General features: G+C 36.7%; 1 protein-coding gene across 10 annotated transcripts in view; it reads left to right on the top strand.

Annotated features, from left to right (window-relative positions):
* The window catches only part of DTNB (dystrobrevin beta), a 445692-nt gene that overhangs the window by 179050 nt on the left and 240630 nt on the right, over positions 1-26012 (top strand). For all 10 annotated transcript variants that reach the window (XM_077152324.1, XM_077152325.1, XM_077152323.1 and 7 more), the window contains exons 7-8: positions 9013-9118; positions 11619-11785. In XM_077152324.1, the coding sequence (XP_077008439.1) occupies positions 9013-9118; positions 11619-11785 (273 nt within the window). The remainder of the gene's footprint in view (positions 1-9012; positions 9119-11618; positions 11786-26012) is intronic.

Genomic DNA, 26012 nt, shown 5'->3' with positions numbered 1-26012 from the left:
TCTTTTTGGGGGCTGCGGTCTTTTCCAGAAAAATGATAACATCTGAAATATTTACAATTCCTAAAATGTTAAAAAATGTTTAAATGAAATATTTATATTATTGCTACTGGGTATATATTACTCTCCCAAATGAATTCCTAAAACTGTCAAGTACAAGAGTTTTGCTATCAAACTACACAATATTAGTTTATTATTTCCTGAGCATTGAAGACAAGGAAACAGCTCTCAACAGCCAGCACAAAATCCCTCAAGGGTTGACTGTCTTCTTCATATGAAAGAAAGATGGATTTGGTTTCCTCTTGATTTGTGGGTTTCCTTTTGTGGTCTTGACCTAGAGGTTGGTATGAGTGTTTTCCTATCATCTTATCCTGTTCCCCAGAAGACTGGGAGTGGTGTGGACATTGGCCATAGCATCCATTTGTTCATGTAGAGATTTGATTGTTAAACTTGCTTAGAAAGCTCTGAAAGTGAGAAACTAAGAAAAAAGTCTGTACCCAAAATAGTGGGTAAGCGATGAATGTGAAGCAGCATATTGACTTAGTGTGAAAGTAGCTTCCCATAAGATTCGTACTAATTTAAAAAGGAAATATGATATTCGATAAACTGCTTGCTGTATACATGCTGTAGGAAAGGTCCTCCACTCTGAATTGACTCCCGAGTTGAAAATTGGTCCTGACGTGGTTAGTCCTGTTTCCCTGCTTGAAGCCCATGGGCAGGACTGAAAGCTGCAGGACGGGGGTTGTTGGGGCAATTGGCCCTGCACTTCCCTGGCATTCGCTGGTGGCACACTCTAGCTTGCACCTCCATTCTGAACTGCTGACACCCACTCTGACTCCAGTGCCCTTTGGTTTGCCAGGCTTCAAGTAAGACAGTAAATTCTCCGCAGAAAATTGAGGACGCTGGTCTCCTAGTCACTTTATGTAGCTTCTTTACTTATGGCAGTCTATAGAAGAGGACGATGTTAACAGACAAAGGTGGTGAATTTTCTGCCTGATGCACTCCAGTGACCAATTCCTGAGACACCAGGGTTTGAAAGAGAAAAAGTTTATTGCTAGGCACAAAGCAGAAGAGCAGATGGCCTATTGGCCCAACAGTCTGTCTCCCTGAACTGCAGTAATTCTGGTACTTTTATAGAATTAAAAGATGGGCAGGTTTTAGGATAATGAGCATAGTAGTTCTAGATAATGGAATTAGAGGTGATCTAATTATTGAGCATGCGCAGATTGATTGCATACTTAGTCACAGAACTTATGTGAGAAGATGACAGCCTAAATATGATGATGGGTATGATTTTTAGTGTTATGATGAGGTATAGGTCACTTATAGGTTAAAGTGTAAGTTACTGCACATGTCAGGCGGGCCCATCTTGGTTAGATCCAGCTTCAGTTATCAAGATAACGTTAGTCTTGGGGTAGATTAGTTGGGCTCACCCAGAACTAGGGGTTTCTTTAGTGATCACAAGACTCTAAAGTTGAAAAGCTGAATAAATGGGTACATGTGAAAGTTACTCACAGGTTTTATAGTCACAAGGGCACAAGGTAAAGGCCCTACAATCATGAGAGATCACGGCAGCTGGATAGAGTTCAAAGATTTCAGGAACTTCCCTCTCTCTATTCCAATATACCAGAAAGCAGAAAGAAATATCTGTACAATGATTCAGCAACCATAATCATCCCTTAAATCTTAACTTCTCAGTTGCAACCATGCCTGCATAGATATTGCCTTTGTTCTCTTATTTCTCTTACTTGCCTGCAAATTTGAGTTTAAGTTGTTACTTTAAAATACAGCCCTGCTAATGCCCCCATCCTGCTTAAAAACATTAATAACTCCATATTGCTTCTGAATAAAGTTCTTAGCATGGCATTCATGAAGCTCATCAGTCCAACCCCAGCCTCATTTTTCACCTTTAACCCTAATTGTTCCTACCCCCCACAGATCCCATACCCTGACCTCCTCTTATTTCTTATCACTCCATCTGGTTCTTTGTAGATTTTTTCATGATGGCTGTAAGATTTTACATTCCCACCAGCAAAACAGAGTGTCTGTTTCCCCATAGCCTTACTAACAGCATGTATTGTTACACTTTTGAATTTTTTCCAGTCTCAAATTTTTGCCGTTTCTGAAGGTGAGACATGGTATATCAGAGTAGTTTATTTTTGTGTTTCTCTTATTTTGAGTAACATCTGTATTTTGAATGAGTTAAAGTAGTCACACTTCTTATCTTTGTTCATACTGTTAACTTCCACTGAAATGCCAGTAACCCCTGAACTTTTCTCTCTCACCTTTGAAATATGAACAAAGGCTCCTATTTCAAATCCCAGCTAAAATACCACCTCTTCTTTGATGCTCTTCCTCTTTCAGTGTACAATTGTTTCCTTTTCTGTACTCCTACACACCTTGCTCTCCAGTTTCACACTCTAGTTACCAACAGAGTACCTGAAAAATAATCCATGCTTACTAATGATTTGTGAGATTAATTGAATAATGATTTTAAATCAAATATGATAAGAGAAAATTAGCATTTTTGACTTGATTTTAATTGAAAGCTTAAAGCTCATGAAAATATTTGTGACCTTGTTTTCATCAGTATTATTTTTCCATGATTTTCTCAAATGAATCCATCTTTGCAATGAGAGAAATATAGCATTTCAGAATTCTTGAAGAGCTTTTCCAGTCTTTCTTTTAGCTATAATGACTAAAAATATCTCTATTAAGAGCACAACAATGTTATGTTGTTGTTTCATTCCCAGTTGCTCTATATTTTCAATGTCCAAATAAATCTGTGATATGAACAAGTTCAGTGTCTAATAATAATTGAAAATCTGAATCATAGCATGTCCTCTACCTCTAGTTAATGTGTGTTTGCCCTTGTCAAATAAAATAGTTCTATCATTCTGCAGAAAAGTTTTTATAAAAATATTTTAATCTCAGCCGTGTTCTGTATATATAGTCAAATCTGATTTTACTTGGCTCTGACACTTGGATTTTGTTAAAGATTCACCCACAATAAAATATGTAGTAGATAATAAAAAATGTTTTAATCCAAAAGGTTTTTAAAATACTGTTTTCAAGATTAACTAACCTCCACACTTGATTTAACTGATTGCCAAGTAAGTGATAGAACAGTGGGTACATAGGGAGTAAGAGTTTAATGATAATGATGAAGTTGGAGATTGCAGCTATGGCAGTCTATGGCTAATTTAGCTTACTTGTTTTCATATGTCATTTTAGTGATACCGGATTCCTCATTTTAAGGGATTGTTCCTCCCCTTTTTCCAAAAAGGAAGGTAGATAGTCAGTGGTGGAGGCAGGACTCTCAGCCTGGCATCAAGGTAAATAATTATCAGTGTGGAGGATTACATAACAAGGGATGGAGAGGGAGGTGGCAGACAGAAAACCCTCCTCTCTAAGGAAAGATAGGAGAAGGCATACAAAGAAAGAGCCTCGGAATGTCACAGGGAAGGTGGAAATAAATCATGGTGTTTTTGCTCAGTGCACCAGGCAGCTGTTAAAATGATAAGAAATGAAGACTTCATAGCAAAATAATAAAATATTTTAGTAAAATATTAAGTAAAAACATATATTTGTATCTTCCCTATGTTCCTAAGTACACACACACATTCAGAGGGAAATACAGAAAAATAAGATGTGGTGGGAATGTATATTATATCTGCTTTTATTATAGTTTTTGTTACAAATATTATTATTATAAAAAATAAGGAAAAATGCAAAGAGTATGTTCAACTCAAGAGCAGAAACAAACAAAATAAAACAACAGGATGATAGAGCCAGCCAACCTTTCACACAGTTATTTAGTGGGTCACAGAATTTTAGACTGGGAATTCTTTCCCAGTAGTTCTCAAACTTTCTGGTCTCAGGAAGCTCTAAAAATTATTGAGATCCCCAAATGTGAGTTTTATCTGTCAATATTCCCATATTAGAAACTAAAACTGAGAAAAAATATTAAAGTCATTTAAGAACAACTGATGAACTCATTGCATATTGTGTTAGGGTTCTCTAGGGAAACAATCAGTGGGAGATATCTGTAAATATTATAAGATTTTATAAAACTCTCTCATGCAATGGCAGAGATGCATGAGTCCAAATTCCATAGGGCAGGCTGCAAGCTGGGAACTATGATGAAAGTTTTTATGAAATCCTCAGGAGAAGCTGGCTGGCTAAAGTAGAAATGAAAATCCTGTCTTCTCTTTGAGTTACATTACTTCCAGCTTCTGGCTTCATTGGTGTCTTATTTGTTTCTGTGTGTCCTCTCTCAGCTTCTCTGAGCTTCTTTGGCTTTTTTCTGTCTTCTTTCTGTCTGTTATCTTCTTAGAAAGGACTACAGTAGGAGGGTTTAGACCCATCCTGAATGAGGTGGGTCGCATCACAAGACCCTGCTCACAGTGGATCCGCACCACAGGAGTAGATCAGCTTTAAGAACATGATCTTTTCTGGTGTACATACAGTTTCAAACCAGCACTCGTGTTAGCATAAATAACCTATTTTTCTGAAAAATAACTATATATTCCCAAACAAAAAAGTCAATGAGAAAGTGCCATCGTTTTATATTTTTGAAAATCTCTTTAATGTTTGGCTCAATAGAAGACAGTTGGATTCTCATTTTTGCTTCTCCAGTCAAACTATTGTGATACGTTCCTTTGGATGATGTATAGAAAATCTGACCTCACACGGGCATGCAGAAAAGAGAAGATTATTTCTTTTCATCCTGAAGATTTTTAAAAACCCCATGGCAGGTGAACTGAAACTTTTTTAGAGGAAGTAATATTAAGATTATAAGTGGATTTATAAAAGTGTAATTTTTATATTTATAAAATATATAAGAAGATATACAAGTATTGATTTATACATTGAATTTATAATAAAAGGTATACAACATTTATTTTTTTTTAATCATCTCTTACTCACTAAGACTCTTCCTCGTGTCTTCTTTCTCAGTAATTTTAAATTGGCACTTTAGGTTTCATTTTGCTTTGTTGCATTTTTTTTAAATTTTAATTATTAACTTTATTATTATTTTTTAAGAGTCCTGAAGATGTTTTTTAGTAGGGGGTGGGGTGGGGTGAATTAAAAAGCATTTCTTTATCAGAAGTTTTAGAGATGCTGCAAATTATTAACCTCTTTTTGAGATTCACAACACTCTTCAAGGCACTGAGAAGTCCTACAGGAAAAAAAAAACTACTTGGCTTTGTTTAATTTGTTATATCCTTGAACTATTTGATTGTGGAAGTCCTTCAGCAACAGGGCACAGTGAGGAACAGTGGTCGGGGGTTGCCACCTCATAGAGTGCCCACAGCTAGCCTGCCAGTCTCTTTTTTTAAAAAAAATTTATTTTATTTATTAAACGTACCAACATACAAGCACAAACATTCTTACCATATAGTCATTCCATTCTACATATATAATCAATAATTCACATATCATCACATAGTTCTATATTCATCATGATCATTTCTTAGAACATTTGCATCAATTCAGGAAAAGAAATCAGAAAAAAATTCATACATACCATATCCCTTACCCCTCCCTTTCATTGATCACTAGCATTTAATCTACTAAATTTATTTTAGCATTTGTTCCCCCTATTATTTATTTATTTATTTATTTTAAATCTGTATGTTTTACTCATCTATCGTAAAGGTAGATAAAAGGAGCATCAAACACAAGTTTTTCACAATCACATGGTCACATTGCAAAAGCTCTATCATTATACAATCATCTTTAAGAAACATGGCTACTGAAACACAGCTCAACATTTTCAGGCAGTTCCCTCCAACCTCTTCATTACACCTTAACTAAAAAGGTGATATCTATTTAATGTGTAAGAATAACCTCCAGGATAACCTCTCGACTCTGTTTGGAATCTCTCAGCCATTGACACTTTATTTTGTCTCATTTCTCTCTTCTCCCTTTTAGTCGGGAAGGTTTCCTCAATCCCTTGATGCTGAGTTCCAGCTCATTCTAGGATTTCTGTCCCATGTTGCCAGGAAGGTCCACACCTGGGAATCATGTCCCACATAGAGAGAGGAAGGGCAGTGAGTTTGCTTGTCATGTTGGCTGAGAGTGAGAGGCCACAGCTGACAACAAATGAGGTTCTCTTGGGGGTGACTCTTAGGCCTAATTTTAAGTAGGCTTAGCCTATCCTTTGTGGGGTTAGGTTTCATATGAATAAACCCCAAGATTGGGGGCTCAGCCTATTGCTTTGATTGTCCCCACTGCTTGTGAGAATATCAAGAATTCTCCACTTGGGGAAGTTGATTTTTCTCCCTTTCTCACCATCTGGGGACTTTGCAAATACTTTTTTATTCACTGTCCAAGTCACTCTGGGATTTATCAGGGCATCACTCTGGACAAACCTACAAACTCCCATGCCCTACTCAAGGTTCCATGTACTTATGGTGTTCAATTAAGCTGTCCACATAAGTTATATTAGGAAATGCAGTAGTCAAAGTATAATTTTTGTGCCAAATAACATTTTTTTTTGCTTTTTCTCACACATAAGTTAAAGTTTTAAAATCTTAATTACCGTCTATTTTCAACACCGTATAGTTACTGACGTTACATTGTTCTTCCTCATGCAAAAACATTTTTAAATTTGTACATTTAGTCACTATCATTTTACACTGTAGGCATTCCTAGATTATGCTATCTCAGTCTTTATCGTATATCTTTCCTTCTGATTTCATTTGTTGTTGTAGTGTTTTGCATATCCATAATAAGAGGCATTTTCCATGTGTGGTCCTCCGTTTGAATGTTCGGTGGCTTTCTAACTTTATTCCTTAAGTTGTTCACTCACTCTGCCTGGATTCGACTGTGGGCCCAGGTGCATTAGAACTTGGATGTCTGAGATGAAAAACACTTTGGATGGCCTGTTTGAATAGAAGTTTCTCAAACCTCATCTTCAATGCAGAACAATATATACAATGCAGAACAATATAGAGCCTCTGAGAGAAAACTTCATACTGTTACTACCCTCAGTGAACCCTTTTTCATCTACTTCCAGTACCTGCCTTTCCCGCATTCAGTGCTGGCCTGTAGTCTAAGGCCTGGATCTGAAACTTTCCTTCAATTTTCTTCTTCTTTCCCAGGTTTTTATTGCAAAAACCTCTTTTCTGCTGTGCCTTCTACTTTATCTCCTTTTTCTATTCCCTACTTACCTGTTTCTTCTTTTAAAAATTGTACCCAATAAGAATGACTTCCGATATATATATGTCAGGATCAAGATTCCCACAATTGTCAAAAAAGATAGACTAAGTCAGACTGTGTAGTCTGCAGTTTTGCATGATGAGATCCATTATTGGAAAGGTGTCATGGTAGGTCAGATGTAAAGGCTGGAGGGCTCTATCCTCCTGACCACATACCACAATGCCTTCACTCCTTCCTTCCAGGTTGTGTTAATATTAATGATGAAATCAAAGTTTTGTAATCAATTGACAAATTATTTAGGCTAGGTCTTGCCAATTTATTCATGTAAATGTTAACATGAATAAATTGGCTAGGAAAAAACATTTTTTTTTCATGAAATAAAGAATTTTAAAGTTTTATTGGGAAATACCCCATAATTTTTATAGTGTCTTCACTTTAAGAAAAATGTGGGATGAGAATGAGATGAAATTCAGGTGTCCTTTTGAGATCACACCACCCCCAATCCCTAACCCTCAACCCCACCTTTAAATGGTGGGACCAGGGCACAAGAGAAGTCCTACTGCCTGGGAGACAACTCCTATGTGTTTGCTTTTTGTCTCTGCTCTTTTGGAATGAGAATTGAAGTGGGGGCCTAGATGTCTAGGTTAGTTACAGAATTCTCACTATGTCTGCTGGTATTGCATGGCCTTTTCCTCCATTTTCCTTTCTCTTTAGAGCTGGAAAGGTGCTTTACATGTTGGATGGAAAAAAAATGCATTAATTTGAAATATTGTTGACAAGTCTGTTCTGTCTACATCATATAACACTGTTCTTTTTTCTCTAATTCTTGAAATCATAGAGATAGAATGTCAGTGTTTCACATATAGTTGAATCTTACTAAATATTCTTTTAAAAGAGAGAAATAAAGATAGATCAGAAACTGTCTTTGGAAAAGTGTAGTCTAGCTAAGGAGATGCTATAACAGAGGGAGTATTTTGATGAGCATTTGGATACTAAATTCTCATCTATATCATGACTTCTCTGTGACTTTGTCAAGTTATTTAACTATAAGCTTCAGTTTCCTCGTCTGTAAATGAAAAATTATGTCTAAGAGTGTTTGCTCCTCTTCTCCTTGTGTTTTTATTTGTCAGTTATTTTTAAGTGCCTTTTGCATACCAGATAACCATCATGAATGCTAGAAATGTGTAGACAAGCAGACATAGTTTCTGCTCTCCTTGATCGTGGTTTATAATTAGATGTGGGATATCTGTCTTCCTGTCTGGATAGCGTAAATGGTCATTTGAAGGACACCGGGCTTTGTCTCTAGATGGTGGGGACTTTATTTTTTATTTATTTATTTATTTATTTTTTTTAGTTTTTATGCAATTTTATTGAGCTATAGTTACATACCAGGTATTCACTCAAAGTATAAAATCAGTGGTTGACAGTATCATCATATAGTTGTCCATACATCACCATAACCAATTTTAGAACATCTTCAGTACTCAAATAAAATAAAAATAACACTGAAAAAATCCCATACCCCTCTTATTCGGTGGTGGGGACTGTATGAGTCACCTGATGGTCTGTTCTTTTATTTCCCCATTTTTAAATTAAGATATTAATACCTGACTTGTTCTACCTTATACCGTTGTTATAAGGCTCAGATAATACACTGTATGTGAAAGTGCATTTGAATCCAGTAGTAGTGATAGTGTAGTGTGGAGTGGTGTTGGTAGGAATGTAAAATAGTGCCTTAATGTAATTCATTAAAGTTTGGTTGGGAGACTCCTAGGGTAACTTGTCCTTGGAGTTCAGGACTCCAAAAGAGAAAGATATAAAGTATATTTGTTTTTCTTCTTTTCACAGAAAAAGGTAATGCTGAATATGTTTTTGGACACCGTGATGGCCGACCCTCCTCCCCAGTGCCTTGTCTGGCTGCCCCTCGTGCACAGGCTCGCCCACGTGGAGAACGGTGAGTGCAGTTTCACAGTCACGTTCTGGCACTCCAGGCATGATGAATGATTGTTTGTTAAGGTCCTTAGCTATTTTCATTGACAGTTATTATAATTGACATTTGTTGACACTCCATCATTTGAATTCTGTGGTTTTACCTTTCAAAAGAAGAATATTTATTTCTCAAAAAAAACAGGGAAGGAGGAATTTATTTCTTAGACAGGATGCCAAGTAGTAGTAATATCAGGTCATAAAATTTTGCGGTTCTAACTTTAGGCTCTTGTTCAAACTCGAGATTCCAGATGGTTGTTTTCTGCTTGAGCCCACATCATTTAGTTGTGACTTCCTTTTTTAAAAAGATATTTTTAAAAAGATATCTATTTGAAAGATAATTTTCAAAAAGATATTGTTATTAAAATCTTAACTAGAAACAGCTACATTTATTCATTATCAACAACTAAAATATAATTATATTGGAATAATTTAAAGAAAAATAGCTAAGAAATATTTTAATACAGGGTTTCACATCGCTTTATCTTTAGTATTTTACCTAGAATCTACTCTTAATATTCTTGTCAGCTATTTGACGTTAATCTTTGGCTTGCTTTGAATTGAAATGGTACTTATTGTTTGGTCATGTCTCAGTTTTTGGTGCCACTGCTACTAGTTTATTTCCTTGTTTAGGTTGTTAGAATTTATTAAAGGAAATCCATAGTTTTCCTGTGCAACCTCCTTCGTCTTAAGGTTCTTACCATCTCTCTTGATCCACAAAAGAGAATGAGGAATAGCTGAGAAGCCTTTAAGAGATGGAGTCCCTTACCCCCTGCAAGTTGAGATGTATTTCCAGACTTTTTATTTTCCTCTCCTTCCTATCCATACTGTTTATTTTTTTAACTTCTCTGCCTTTTGTTCACTTTTGGCTTTAGTTCACAAATATCTCAGATTCAGTATTCTTTTGTTAAAGGACTGGAATCTCTTCTATAGAACTAAAATTGCTAATTTTTTAACAGGATTTTTAAACAGATTTGAATTATGAAATTATTGTAGCATTGGTTCTTTTGGGGACAATGTTTTTATAACCTAGGTACTTTATTGTTTCATATCTGTCTTACAATTATTTTGTATCTGGTATACCAAATAGAATTTTGTTTCTCATTGTATCTAGATGATCATTTCATCATGACTTTTATATAGTGTATTATTTATTGATTAATTCTTATGTGGCCAGTCATATTTTTCTCAGGTTCAGAAATTTTATGGAATCATTAAAATACCTAGTAGGAATGTGTTGCCTATCATATTAACATTTGTCTGTCTTATTTTTTATGGTAGGAAACAAATTCTAAAATTACAGTATTCCTGGTTTTACCTGCCTCTTAGTCTTTGGTGATATTGCTTGGGTTATTTTTCTCACTTAGTGCTCCTTTTTCTTTTTCCCCTCTGAGTCTTGGTTTCCTAGTTAAGTATACATTTTTGGAAGCAAGATTGAATATCCTTATAATTGAGATAAGATTGGTTTTGTATATATAGTTCTAGGAAGAGTCGTTCACATGAATATTTGAAAAATGTCTTTTTGCTACCATTTCTTGTGTTCAGAGTTAAATTGCCAGAGCGAACAATTATCTTAATTATAATTTATAATTTATAAATGACAAACTATAATATACGCATGTATGGTGTCTCCCATTTCCCACTCAGTGAACTGGAATTTCTATAAATAGTTCCTAATCTAAAACCTACTTCAGGCTATGAGAGAATCCCAGTAATCTCTGTAAATCTTAAATCCCTCTGCCATCCCCCAGACCCCAGCTATTTTCCATAAGGAAATGTAAGGTAGGGAAAAGAGTGGCAGGTCACTGAGTTTCCCTTCCTCCAAATTATTGCCTCTTCCTTAGTCTAGAGTACGTTAGTTTTCGTGCTGTTACTTAGAGCTCTGGCCTAAAACTAACATTCGAATATGTCTGGTCTTACTTATTGCCAGTTACTATTTTTGCCCAGGTGTGTGTTACTTATTTAATTCAAAAAACATTTAAAGGCCTTCAGTCCAATGTATTGTGTAAAACACTATTTGCAGGTAACAGAGACATATAATAAATAGTTCTGGCTCTCAAGAGTTTATAAATTAGTAAAGGAAACAATAACAACTAACAATAATAAATCCCTTTATATGGCAGATTTAGAGAAGCCTTACTTCTATGCTTATTTAAACTTTAAGAAACGTGAGTTTCAGTTTAAAAAAAATAAATTGGTTTCTAAGGTGGATTTAGAATATAGTCTAAATTTATTTTTTCCCTTATTTATTAAGTATTTTTCATTTATTCTAGTAAATAGTTGAACTAAATAACTATCAGGGAATTTGGATTCTTCTGTTTTGTTTTCACCACTGCCTTCATATTAGAATTGATATTTCTCTGAACTGACTTTATTCTCCAAATGAAAATTACTTCTTTCTTCCTCTCCCTCCTGCCTCCCTCCTCTTATGCCCTTCTCGTTCTGCCTTTTTCTCTCCCTTCTACAAGTCTTCCATCCTGTGGAGTGTTCCTATTGCCGGTGTGAGAGTATGATGGGCTTCCGGTACCGATGCCAGCAGTGCCACAACTACCAGCTCTGCCAGAATTGCTTCTGGCGCGGCCACGCCAGCGGCGCTCACAGCAACCAGCACCAGATGAAGGAGCACTCCTCTTGGGTAATGCTGTTTTGTGCTTCAGTGTATGTTCCTGATGGTTAGTCTTCTTCATCAGCAACACCCCTTACGCCATTTTCCTAATAGATACTTACCAAATAAGGACGTGGTGTAATAAAATCTTGATACTAACATTTATGCTAGGGGTTGTAAAAATGTCTGGCTATATCACTTGATTTTAGAAGTAGATTTTTAAATTCTAGGAGACTTAGATAATAATACATTTTTAAATGGTCCCATTGTTCAGTGAAATGAAATATTCCAGTGTTCCCTTTCCAGAGTAAGAAGGCTTTTTATCTTAAAATTGTACAAGAGAAATCCTCCGAAATGCTTATTCTTCTGAGCCTAATGTGGGTTTAAGGTTTTTATAAAGCAAATTTTCATCATATTTACGGAATTTAAATGTTGCAAAGAATGCTGCATAAAATAAAGGAGTTAAATCTTTGCCTCTCTAAAGTTGAGGAAAATATTGTGTTTTACAACTGTTGCCATATTGGTGTGCCTCCTCACTTTCAAAAGTAATTGTTCTGGTTTGCTAGCTGCTGGAATGCAATAGACCAGAAGCAGAATGGCTTTTAAAAAGGGGAATTTAATAAGTTGCTAGTTTACAGTTCTTAGACCGAGAAAATGTCCCAATTAAAACAAGTTTATAGAAATGTCCAATCTAAGGCATCCAGGGAAAGATACCTTGGTTCAAGAAGGCCGATGAAGTTTAGGCTTTCTCTCTCAAGTGAGAAGGCAACATGGTGAACATGGTCAGGGTTCCTCTTTCATCTGGAAGGGTATGTGGCGAACACATCATCATCTGCTAGTTTTCTTTCCTGGCTTCCTGATTCATGAAGCTCCCCAGGAGGCATTTTCCTTCTTTATCTCCAAAGGTCACTGGCTAGTGAACTCTCTGCTTCTCATGGCTACATCGTTCTGTTCTCTCAGAATCTCCTGTTTTTTCCAAAATGTTTCCTCTTTTATAGGATTCCAGTAATCAAGACCCACCTAGAATGGGTGGAGACATGTCTCCGCCTAGTCCAGTTTAACAACCACTCTTGATTGCATTATATCTCCTGGGAGATGATCTAATTAAAGTTTCAGCCATACAGTGCTGAATAGGGATTAGAAGAAACAGTTTCCTTTACAAAATGGGATTAAAACATGACTTTTCTAGGTACATACATCCTTTCAAACTGGTACAGTAGTCTTTTTAAAAAATAATATTTGGATAGAGGTCAATGTTTGTCCTTCCTACAGTACATATAAATCATGAAACATCCTTAGCATTGATCACTTTTCTTTCATTCTCTCAGTTTATTTCCAAAGTTTTTAAAATGCTATATTGTTCTTCTCAAAAAGTTGCCATAGCCTTTGTTTTAAAACCTTTTCCTCCACTTTTGGCTTGTTTGTTGGCTAGTTTGCAAATGGGTAGAAAAAATATGGGATCAGGTTCTTAAGCTTGGTCATCCTACTGGACTTAAAGTATTATGAAACTTCAATAATCATTTCTTTTCCCCTTTAGTCTTTTTAAATCTCAACCAAAAGAAAAAGGGCAAAAAAGCTCATATCATGTATTAGCTAAAAAATTTTAAAAAAGAAACAAACTTCGAGTGCACCCTTAACCTCCTGTATCTCTGACAACATTAGAGATTTTTCTTTTATTAGCTTGGTTTTTAGTAACAATTAAACACAAAATTTTGAACCGAAAGTCCTGTCCTGGGTTGTCTTGTGTTGTGAATTCCAGTAGGTTTTGTTTGAGGATTCGTTATTTGAAATCTTTAAAAAGACAAGAAGAAAAAAGAAAAGAAACCCAGTAGTTTCTTCTCATTTCTGTTGAATAGAGAGAATTTATAGTAGATTTTCAATTTATTGCTTTTCCCTTTGTTATTGATTGGTTAATGTTTCTGCCACTGTTTCTTTCTAAGAGTCTAACTCTTTAGACTGTGATAGCTTTTTGCTATAATTCATAATGACTGATTAGCTGTATGTTTCTACTGAAGATTCTCATTTTGGGTGTTGGGAGTTTTAAAAATGGGGTTATTACATTCATTTAATGATAAGTATCTAATGCTTCAATTATGCTTTTTGATTTACAAAGACCTTTTTCATATACTCTTGAATTTTTTCATTGAACTGTGCTATACCTACAGAAAACTGCACAAATTACAAGTTAATTACTTTATTCCTATTTGATCTTCAGTTTTGTGTGTTGTAAGTTGTGTCCCCATTTATTATTTTTATTTCAGCTTTTTCATTCCTTTCTTCATTTTTGTTCTAGTGACTCTAGCTTTCAAGAAAAGTCAAATATCACCATGGAAAACTTCAAAGTTGAAATCATAAATCGGTTCCGAGTTTTGATAGGTATATGCATTGTGTGTTGTAGATGCATACTCATAGGTCTTTTGGCAATATGATTGTGTGTGTAATTGTTTTCAAAATTAGAACTCTGTATGTACAATGACTTTGGTCTTTGAGTACTATGTGGATGAACTTTGGAGGCTAGTGTGGGTAAAGAAATTTCTGCATAACAGAAGGATGTATAGTCAGTTTAATAGTAATGTCTGTGAAGGTTGCCCACTATATTTTGAATGTGTTCCTATATATTCACAACAGATGAATTTACTGTGTATTTAACCAGCTTGTATATGAATTTGCACTGTATATTTAATATATGTAGTTTTGGGGGGGGGGGGGTACCTGGAAGTTCATTTGATTTTTCCAAAAGTTTCTGTTTAATGTTTTGTCTAAATAATTGTACAGTACAATTCATTATTCTTTTAGTCCTTCATCCATTTAGTTTGACTTTATTACCAAGAAAAGCCACTTATATGGTACCATATCTGTGATTCATCGTGTCTTTTGGTTGGTCCATCTGTTCATCCATCCCTCCATCCATCTATCTTCTTTTTTCATTTAAAAGATGTTTTTTGAGCACCACTATGTGCCAAGAAGTTTTCTAGGCACTTGGGATATATCTTTTATTTTTTTTTTTACACGGGTAGGCACCGGGAATGGAATACATCTTTTAAAAAACCAAACTACAATCCCAATCCTCTGAAACTGAATTTTTGAGGAATATGGAAGAGGCCACCCGTACTTGCCAGTGTCATACCTTATTATTCTTGCTGGGCACACATCCAGCCCCTTGGATCTGAGTGACACCTTGAGAATAGTTCTCACCAGCGGAATCTGAACAGTGTGATATGATGTGTCTTCCCAGGACAAGACAGTTAATTGCAGGATAGTTTCTCTTCCTTCTCTTCCAGCTTAGTGAAGAGAATTCCATAAATTCTCAGATGAGGGTGAAACCATAAAATGAAAGGAATCTGGATTCTTAAATGATGGTTAGAGAGTATACTACTAGCCAGCTTGACTGTAATGGGAGCAAGATAAAAAACTTTGTCTTATGCCACTGAGGTTTTAAAGTTTGGAGTACAGTAGTTAATATAGAAGTAGAATTCTGTTATACTATAACAGAACTTTAATAAAGCCTTAAAATTTGTGGCTTGGCTTAGTGGTCAGGATGCTTACCAATGAGGAAACTCATATTGCAGGTAGGAAAGACAGAAGCCCATGTTGCAGTTTGATCAATTTGGTAAATTTTTTATCTGTAATAATTTGGAAGACAATTTTCAGAACAAACTAACAGTAGCTCTATTTCAAATGTGTTGACTATTTTTGGTAAGGTATTATAAGACATAGAAGAGCTTAAGAAAGAATTGCTAATTTGCTAGCAAAAAAATAAAAGGGAAATAGAGAAAGTTAAAATATTTGGGGCAGTGAAAGAAAAACTAGACTGCTACCAGACCCCAAAGAGTAAGAGAGATAGTTGAGAAAGACTAAACAACAAAGGCCTAGTAAATATTCTCAGTTGAAGTAAGTGACTCAGTTGAGTTGCGCCGATCAGTTTTAGAGTAAGACCCTCTACTTAGTGTAGTGATTCTTGTTCTTGGCTTTCCCACCTGCAGAGTTTCTAGTTTAATTGGTCTGGGGAACAAAAATCCCGGACATAGTGATTTTTAAAAAGTTCCTCAAGTGTTTCTGTTGTGCAGCCAAAGTTGAGAAATGCTGACCTGTTGTTTCATATGGGCTCCAGGTGGCTACTATTAGTTAAAAGGTGGTGGCAAGGAACAAAGAAATAAATCAGGCTTGAGAATTATGTTTAAGAAAGAACATTGTGTGCAGCTACAGGCATATGGCACTGACTTAGAGACAAAAACATCAAAGGACCTACTAAGGTTTTGATGGAATTCCATTGCCAAAGAAACCATGTAAGTGGAATTGAGCAAGCCCTTCACTATTTGAGGTGTAAAGCTACTTTAAAGAACCAAAAACTTGGTACGGCAGGTGGTGACATTTGTGCAGCCCCTGAATTGGACATGTTTTCCAGCGCCCAGTCGACCAAGGAAGATATTGAGCAAGGAAGATCTCCTGTTCCTGTTATACCATTGTATGTCGGGAGTGAGCAGATGGTGGGGGTAGAGAATTAATCTTTTTAGTTCATAGGTCTCATCATAAGGAGCTAATGTGGTCCTGGTGAAGAGGACTGTGCCATACCCAGAGATCCTGGACTTATGATAAGAGATATTAACTGGATAGGACTTCGAGTTTTCTTTCTTGGGACAGTAGGGGGTGGGGGAATGGGTGTGTTCTATGCATAAGAAAAGGAAGCAAACAGATATTTGATGATTAGAAGTGCTCTGCTGACCAGTATCTATGTTCTTCTTTTCTTCTTGGACATATAGCTAGATTATATGACTCATCCTCCTTGCAGCCAGATGGGACCACGTGACTAGTTCTCATCAATAGAGTTTTTTTTTTTTTTAGGAAGTGATATAGCTATTTCTGGGCCAAGGCAGTTTAAAGAAGGTGTTATCATCTCCATCCTTTCTTTACTTGGCTCACTCCTACTATACATTGACCATATGGAAAGGAAACTAGTGGAGGCAGGAGGGGGCAGGTACCTGAAAGGGTAAAGAATCCCTCTGCCGGTCTACCCTGGACCCTGACATAGCCAGGAATTAGGAGGAAGAATTGGGAGTATCAGCTTGGAGAGACTGTTGTGCTAACTACAGTATCATATAGGGCCTCACTGAGGAGGCAAAGCTGAGTAAAGACTGATTGTCTCCTGGCAGACATCTGAGGAAGAGCAGAAGAGCATTCAGTGTTAAAGGCCCTAGGGTGGCAGTGTGCCTGTGAATTCAGGGAACAGCAAATAAGCCAGTGGTACTGGGAGTGAAATGAGCAGCGCAAGAATTATGGGAGAGGAGGTTGAAGAGTTGGCCATTGTAAGGACTTCAGCTTTCATTTTGAGTGAAATGTGGAGTCTTCATAGGATTTTGAGTAGAAGAATAATGTGATTTGGTTTATATTTAAAAGGTTCAGTCTAGATACCATGTAAAGAGTAAAAGTAACAAAAAGATTTAGAAAGATTGATGAGCGATTGTTGGGATATTTAAAATGAGATATGGTAGAATAGTAGTAGCAACACAGGTGTTAAAAAAGGGTTGGATTAGGATATATTTTATAAATATGTCTAATGGATTAGATATGGCTTATGAGGAGTCAAGAAAAATTCTTAGGTTTTGTCTTAAGCAACTAGAAGGATGGAATTGCATTGCCAAGATGGGGAGGGCTGTGGATAGAGCACATATTAAGATCAAGAGTTCAGGTTTGGTCATGTTGAATTTGAGTTGCTTATTAGATATCCATATGGAATTGTTGAGTAAACCATCGTATATGAATTTAGGGTTCAAAAGAGAAGTCTGAGATAGAAATATAAATTTGGGAGCCATTGGTCTACAGTTGCTATTTGAAGCCATGAGACTACATAATATGACTAAGGAAGTAAGTGAAGATAGAGAAGAAGAAAAATAAGAGGAGTTAAGAACTGGCCTCTGGAGTTCTCCAGCAAAAAGAGATCCGAGAAAAGAGGGAGAACGTGCCATCAGTGGAGTATGTTGAAAACCAGGAGAGTATGGTGTTCAGAAAATAAAGTGTTTTGAGGAGGAGAAACTGATCAACTGTGTCAAATCCTATTGATAATCAAGTAAGAAGACTGAGAACTGACCCTTCATCTAACCGTTTGGGAATGATCTGGACAAGAACAGTTTCTGTGGAGTAATGGTCACAGACACCCAATTAAAGTGAATGCTTTAATAAATATCTATTACTAACACTATGTCTGATAGTAATCCTAATGAGATTTTAGGGGAACCGATCAATCCCCTTTTTCATTTCTTCACCCGAGATTGAAACCAGCAGTTAGGCAGATGGTTTTCTGTTTGAAAAGGTGGTTTTAATTGTGAGGAAGCAATGGACTTGCTAATAGCCCTTGAATTAAATACACTTCCACCCAATTGCTGGCCTTTTCAGCAGAGTCTAAAAGCTTGTGGCTCTGGGGAGCACAGCAGAATGTATGCACTCTGTGCGGTTTGTAGAAAAAGAAAGGAGAGGATGGGCTGAGGTCGGCATGCCCAGTTCCTTCTCCATACCCAACCAATGTGATTAGGGGGAGTGTCAGTGAAGGGACAAAGAGAGACCTGGGGCAGGGGAGCTCTAGCGGTCTCTTCACATGCAAGTGAAAGTGGGCAATATTAATTTTTATATTCGAAATTGCAAGAATATTTTGATTGTTTTCTCCAAGGTACTTCGTTTATAGTTGAGTCACCTTGCCATTGGGAGGACTGTGGCACACTTACCATTTTGGTTATGTTGGTATGGAACAGATCATTTCAAAGCTTAGTAACAGAAAGCAATACTTTTGTCACACCCATGGATTGAGTATCAGCAGTTTGCACCGGGCAGAGGGCTTGGGTAGGATGACTGAAATTCTGGGGGTGATTGGAAGGCTGGAGGCTGGAGCTACCTGGGGTGCCTCGTGGACTGAGCTTAGCTGGGACTGTTCACGGGGGCACCGGCAGGTGGCTGCTTCCCAGGGCTTCAGCCTTTCACAGCGTGACATCTGTGCTGTCAGAGAGCATCCCGGAGGCGGCATCTAGGGGGTAAGCGTCCCAGAAGAGCTAGGCGAAAGTGGCCAGGCCTTTTCTGACCTAGCCATGGGAGTACTGTGGAAACACTTCTGCTGGATTCTATGGGTCACAGTGAGACACTGAGGCCAGCCGAGGGGCACTGAAGGAGAACTGAACTCTACTTTGTGATGCCAAGGGGCTGAGGCCCCACCACAAAGGAGCGTAAACTGTGGGAGGTGTTGCCACAGAGACTTGGAAAATACAATCTGCACACAAAGGATAAAGGCTTGTAATCTAAACAAGGATTCCCATATTAGTGGTTCATTTAGCCATAGAGATTATCATGTTTTTCTACCAAATTATATTTTTTAAAAGAGTACTTTATCATAACAACTAACCATATTTTGCTAGGATTCTTATTATTAACATTTAAATGATTCAGATTTGGAGGAAAAAATTTTTTTTTAAAAGTGTTTTCAATATATGTACATTTTATTTTTATATCACAGTTAAATGATTAACTCTAACCTTTTATTTTCCTTAGTCTCGGCTAAATGCTTTTCTGATTTACTTTAAACCTTTATTTATATGCAAGGAGGACTCAAAACAACTCTCTGGGATTTTTCCAGCTGTTAGAACCACTACCTATGAGCCTACTCCCCATTCCCACCCTCCCGTGCTGCTGTATGTGCAGGCCCCACTTTACCAAGGGAGATCCAACTCCCACCTGGATACTCCACGGCAGGGAAGGTGTGTGTGCTTGAGTGTCATTTACACAAGATGTATTTTACCACAGGTACACTTTGTCAGCAGAGTGAGGAAGTGGAGGTGGTTGTTTATATAACTGATTGGCACATGGTAGGAGAATTTCACCTTTCTTCCCAGCAGATGGCAGAGTCCACCATTGAATAAGTTATCCTAGTCTTCACAATCTACTTTGAATGAGGACGTATTTTGGATTTAACAATCTCTTAATTTTACTGCTTTACTTTTTAATAAATGTAACTGAGCCACCCGTTTACCTACTGTAGTTTGAGCATTAATAATGGCAAAATGAAACCATTTAGTTTAAGGAGTCAGGATGAATTATGTTTTTATAGACCTGAAACAGTTCTTTGCCAGAAACGATATTTAATTTTCATTGTAACTACGATGCTATAGTTTCCTATGGCATCCCTCTCTTGAATTCTAAAAGATAATTTAATGTGAATTCAGTAAGGAAAAGGTATGCTTCTTTGCCGTGTTTCTGCCCACTTGTAATAGTCACATGTCATGATTAAACAACTACTTTGTACACAGCACAAAACTAGACAAGAGGATTACTTGTCAAACAAAAATGAGTCCAGATCCCCACTTGTAAGCAAGATATAGCCGGAGAGACATAAAATTTACACACATGAAGAAATTGAAAACAAAATCCACAAAATCTGGACCTTTAGCCTCAGCGCTCTTGCCTCTGTTTCAGCCGGGCCATTAGTGTAAGCCGCCTGGCCTCTCTGTTTTACTCACACTGAGCAGTACGCCTTTGCCCCCACCCAGCCTTCTAATAGCCCTCCCTATCCCAGTCCCTTTAGAACTGCTGCTACTTTAGTAATTTGCCCTGAGTTTCTTCTACTCTAAGCATTTCTTCTGCCTCCTTGCCAGAATTAAGGTTTGACTTTCCTCTAAGATCTCCCATTGCCCCTGCAGCCCTTTCAGATAGTAGTTATTATTTTCTCACATCCCTATATGTATTAAGGGGTTAGGAAGTGAAATTACTGCTATGGCGACCATATAATTTATCATCTAAACCTTTCACTTGAGAGTGAAATGGGGAACTATTAAATATGCCTAAACCGTGATTTTCCTGGGTAACTAGGACTTAGAAGATCACTGTTTTAATTCGTTGTTACTGCATAACAAATTACCACAAACTTAATGGCTTAAAACAACACACCTTTATGATCTCAGTTCCTGTAGGTCATGGCATGGCTGGATTTTCTGCTATAGGTCTCACCAGGTTGAAATCAAGGAGTCAACTGGGCTGTGTTTATCATCTGGGTCTGGGGGTATCATCTGGGTCTGGGGGTATCATCTGGGTCTGGGGGCCCTCTTCCACCTCACGGTTGTTGGCAGAATTCATTCTATTACAGCTGTAGTATTGGGGGCCACATTTTTCCCTGCTAGCTGTCAGCAAGGGACAGCTCCTAGAAGCTGCCTGCAGTTCCTTCTGATATGTTTCCCATAGGCAGTTCCCAACAGTGACAGCTGGTGTCGTCCAGGCCAGCCACAATGCATCTTTCTGACTTTTGTTTCTGCAACTAGCCAGGGAAAACTGCTTTCAAAGGGGTTGCCTGGTCAGGCCAGGCCCACTCAGGATAATCTCCTTTTTGTCATATACCATAACATAATCAAAGGATTGATAGCTCATCATATTCACAATTTCCACCTACAGTTAAAGGGGGAAGGGATTATAAAAGGAAAAGAATCATTGGAAAGCTAGACTGCTGCCTTCCCAAGTCACCCTGGCTGTGTTCCTCTTTGCTTAACTGCCTTGCCACTTGTAGACTATTGCACACTGAATCTCTTATTTAAAAAGAAGAAAGAGTCTTCTTTGCAGCTCCTGCCATTTTATCTTACCCTCCTTCCTATCTAATTGCAGTTATCTCCTGACTTTCTGGTCATGCCCCTTCACTCCCTGATGGTTTGGTGCCAGATTCATTGTCAAGGTCCCTGTAGATGAACCTTTACACACCCTGTGTAAAGGCCTCCCCATTCCTTGACTTGCTTAGTTCTGACAATCCCTTCCTCCACTGACCTCAGACATCTTCTCCCATAATTACAACCCGGGCCTTTTCACCATCTCTAACTGATCTACATCCAGAATGATTCAGACATTCCATTTTCTGGTGACAACCTATTATTGTTCCAGCTGGCTTGTTCAACTGCTCTCACCGAGATCACCCTTTAACTTTCCAATATCTGGTCCACTGACCGGTCCACTTTCTCTCTGTCCATCAGTCCCCTCTTCTTTTCACTTCTCTCTTTATCCACTTTAGACCTGAAGTGTTGGTCCCAGTTCTTCCTGGTTCTGAACTCTCTTGCCCTCAATGTATTACTGAGTTTGTGAGCCAAAGAGTATACTCTTTAGTGTATACTAGAAGCAACTTGTAGAACAAAGATGACTGACAACGTGCTTAAGTTTTATCTTATGTAGTAATGTTTTGAAGGATTTCACAGTGTTTTGAAGAATTTTAGTGTTGTCTTTGGTCTCGAATTTTAATTTATGTATTTCACTCACAGGCAACAACTTTAACAGTGATATCGATTAGTTTCATGTGTCAGCTGGATGAGTTATAGGGTCCAGTTGTTAGGCAAATCAAGCATTGGCTTGATTGTTACTGTGAGGGTATTTCAAAAATCTTCAGTAAGTTGATTGCATCTTTGGCTGATTGCATCTATAATCAACTGAGGCGATTGCCTTCAACAATGAGAAAGGGCTCATCCAATCAGTTGATGGCCTTAAGGGCTAAGTAATGATTTCAACAGTTAGAAGGGAGTTTCCATCTCAACTTCAGCCAGCCAGCTTCTCCTGGGGAATTCATTGAATGCCTTCATCAGAGTTTGCAACTTACAGTCTTACTTGTGAAATTTGAACTTGCCGATCTCCACAGTCACATGTGCCGATTCCTATAATAAATCTTATAGTATTTACATTATATATATGTGTATATATATATATATATAAAAGAACTATTCCCAGTCAGATCTGTTTCTCTGAGCTATTTGCATCATACCTTGGTGCCTTTATATCTTTGAGTCTGTTGTTCTAGCTACCTTTATCTCCTTTCTTCCCCGTTCTCCAAACTTTTCCTGCCAACTCCTATATATTCTTTAAGAATTAGCTCAGCTATCATCTCTTTTCCTGATTCATCTAATTCACATCTCTTCACGCTATACTGTAGCACACTTTCGAAGCATTTATTACACCATTGTAATCATTTCTTTGTAAATTCCTTGAGATTGTAAATCTTTAGTATGTTTTTAGACTTTATACCCCAGCTATCTGCTACACATATTATTCATTGTTTACTATAGTTTCATGAAAGTTGACATTTCCCATTTGTTCCAATTTTTAAACTACTTTAGATCATAGAAATGTTCATTTTTATCCTTTCCAGAATAGCAAAAAATGTAAGAGATTGATAATATTCTGTTTTGACAAGAGTGTGGAGAAGACTCTTGATGATTCTGGATAGCATATCATCATTATTTGTGATACCAAAAAAAAATGAAGATGGTCAAAATATCTATCAGTGGTGAAATGGTTCAACTTATTATGGTATATACATTCTATGGAATTCTGTACGACAGTCAAAATAAGTGAAATAGATCTATAAATACAGATATGAAAAGCGGTCCATAATATATTATTGAACAAGAAAAGCATGTTGTACAATAGTACATATTGATTTTAATATAATCTCAGTTTTTAAGAATATATTAGATTTTGCCTGTATTTGGAAACCTTCTGGAATAGTATGGGGTAAAAATCTGCTATCAGGTTACATTATTTAAAAATACCATTGCTGTATTATTTTGTTTTTTTCAATGGTACATGCTCTTTAGTAGGTGTTTGTTTGATTTGTCTTCCCATGTAATGTCTGAGTTGTCATTTTCTGAGCTAGCAAGTAACATGTAATTTCTTAACATGAAATATTTCAAGCATGTAAAAAATATTTTTTTGGAATTTAGCATTTTGCAAGATTTGCTTTTAGATTGTTTTTTAAAAAAACTAAAGCATTACAGAAAAAATTTGAAGTCCCCTATGTGTCCTCTAATCTCATTTCTCTCCACAGAGATACTGTATTTTTTAAATGTAGTTTTGTTGAGATATATTCACACACCATACAATCCATTCAAAATATACAATCATTTATTTACATATCACATAATTGTGCATTCATTACCATGATCATGTTTAGAACATTTGCATTACTCTAGAAAAAGAAATAAAAAGTAAAAAGAGAATCCGAAACATCCCGTATCCCTTACTCTTCCCTCTTATTGATTACAGTATTGCACTCTACCCAATTTTAAGACTTATATTAAAGGTGGGTTAACTAAGACATTGTAGTATTGTCAGATATATATATTTTAAATTTGATGTTTAATATTTCCACTCATATTTTTTATACTTTTATTACACATGTGCATTGTGTTCATAAACAATGAGTATTGTTTCTCATATTTTTAAACTTCATCAAAATACCATCCTACTACATGTATCCTTCTATAGCTTCCTTTTTTTTACCTAACATTATTTAAAAAATTATCTCCATGTTGAATAAGATATTTTCAATGCCATATAAAATCCAGGTCTACAAATATACCACACTTTATTCCTTCTTTTATTGATTGACATCAGCTTGTTAGTTATTTTCCACTTTTCTAAACAAAGCTTCAGTGGATTTCCTGGTACAGGCCTTCCTGTATGATGTGGAGATTTTTTTCTAGGGAAGGTTTTTGAGACTGGAATCCCTGGCTCAGGGGAAATGTGTACCTTCAGTTTTCCTAGATATTGCTGAATTGCTCAGCATGGTGGCTTTACTAGTTTATACTCCCACCAGTAGTGCATGAGCTTTTCTCACTTATAAATAATATATAATAACTCTTATAATTTATACGAAACTCTTTAAGAACCGATTGAAGAAGAAGAGAATATGAATTGCCAGTTTAAGCCATAGAGAAAGGAAATTCTGTCCATGATCAAAGTGATGTTTTATAGGACAGTATAATACCCAATGCAGCATTTTTCCCTGTTATGTTTACTGTGAGGGGTGTCACACAAAACAGAATGCTTTTCACTCAAACTGGATTAATACGACAGCTACTTAGGACCAAAGTTTGGCCTTCAGCACTGTTTTTGCCTGTAAGCAGTCACAACGTTTCAGTTTTAAATTACTAGCATTTAATATAATTGTTCATACTTCAAGAGTACTGCTCTCGTCCTCTAGGATTGGTGTATATGGAACCATAAATACCATATGGTCTATTGTGGCATATGTAGGAATGTCAGTCTGTTGATGTTAAATTCCTAAAATTCTTTTATTCTTTTCCTCCTGAAAGAGAAGCTGGAGCTATTTGCTATTCAATAGAAGATACTGCTGTTCTTTGCCTAGCTCCTACCTTACGTATTGTTGAACCAGCTGGAATAGCAGTGGTTTTCTTTTGTGAGTTAAAAAGTTTTTGTAATTTACTAGCATGTTTCAGAAACTATACATGAACCAATTATATTTTATTCTACCTAACAATATTTTCATAACTGTCAGAGGACTAATAATACACTTAAGTCTTGGGAGATTAACAAAAATTACACAGATTACATTTCTCTCATACATTAATCAATCAAAATTATAGCTTTACCAGTTAGGTTAAACTGAAGCTTAGCAATTCTTATTTTTCACTTTCTAGAGCAGTTATTCTGAAAAATTTTTAAGAAAATTATACATCACAAGAAGGTGTTATAAAATTTTCAAAACACATTTTCATGAATTGAAAAAAAACATGAGAATTTCATTTCAAAGTGGTGGACTTGGATGCTACAACTGCTCCATTTTGCTCCAAAAAACTTAGAAATGCTCGATTGGAATTTAAAAAATAATTTTGCAAGCACATGAGAGAGAAAATAAAGGGAAGGGAAACCTTGGTTGGCCATAGGCTTTGAAGGAACCTGTAGAAAGCAGATGGGATCAATTTGCAAAAGAAAACTTAGTTCTAGAACAAGGGCAGGATAGTATTGCTGATAAAGATGGGAGCAGCATCTAGCATGGTCCCACTTGGAAGTAGTTGATATGAGGAGTTCTAAAGGGCTCAAAGCAAGTGGCAAGGTGACAGAGGTGTCTCAGGCAGCTGTAGTGGATATGTGAGCTTGGGTTGAGGAGATAGGGCAGATCACAAGATGCCTGATTCTACAAGATCAGGAAACTCCTATGCTTAGGAGACTAGTAGTAACAAAGCTTTTCCATGAAGTGGCACCTCTGTTCCTCCATCATCCTCACTGAAGACAACTCCCACTTCTCCCATCCAAGTAGGTAGTACAAAAATATATAGTAGACTGTCTAAACAGGGAGCCTTAACTATAAAGATGAGTATTTAGTTGAAATGATCAAAAAGGAAGAGGAACACAACCATGTAGAGGAGATAACAGAATGATCTGATAAATAGAATTAATTGAATAAGCAGAACTAGATTTTATAAGTATATTAATATATGCAGAGAGGTATAAACAG

The sequence above is a fragment of the Tamandua tetradactyla genome, chromosome 3 (assembly GCF_023851605.1).
Source record: "Tamandua tetradactyla isolate mTamTet1 chromosome 3, mTamTet1.pri, whole genome shotgun sequence".
Classification (NCBI taxonomy): Eukaryota; Metazoa; Chordata; class Mammalia; order Pilosa; family Myrmecophagidae; genus Tamandua; species Tamandua tetradactyla.
This window is presented reverse-complemented; position numbering and strand designations above follow the sequence as displayed.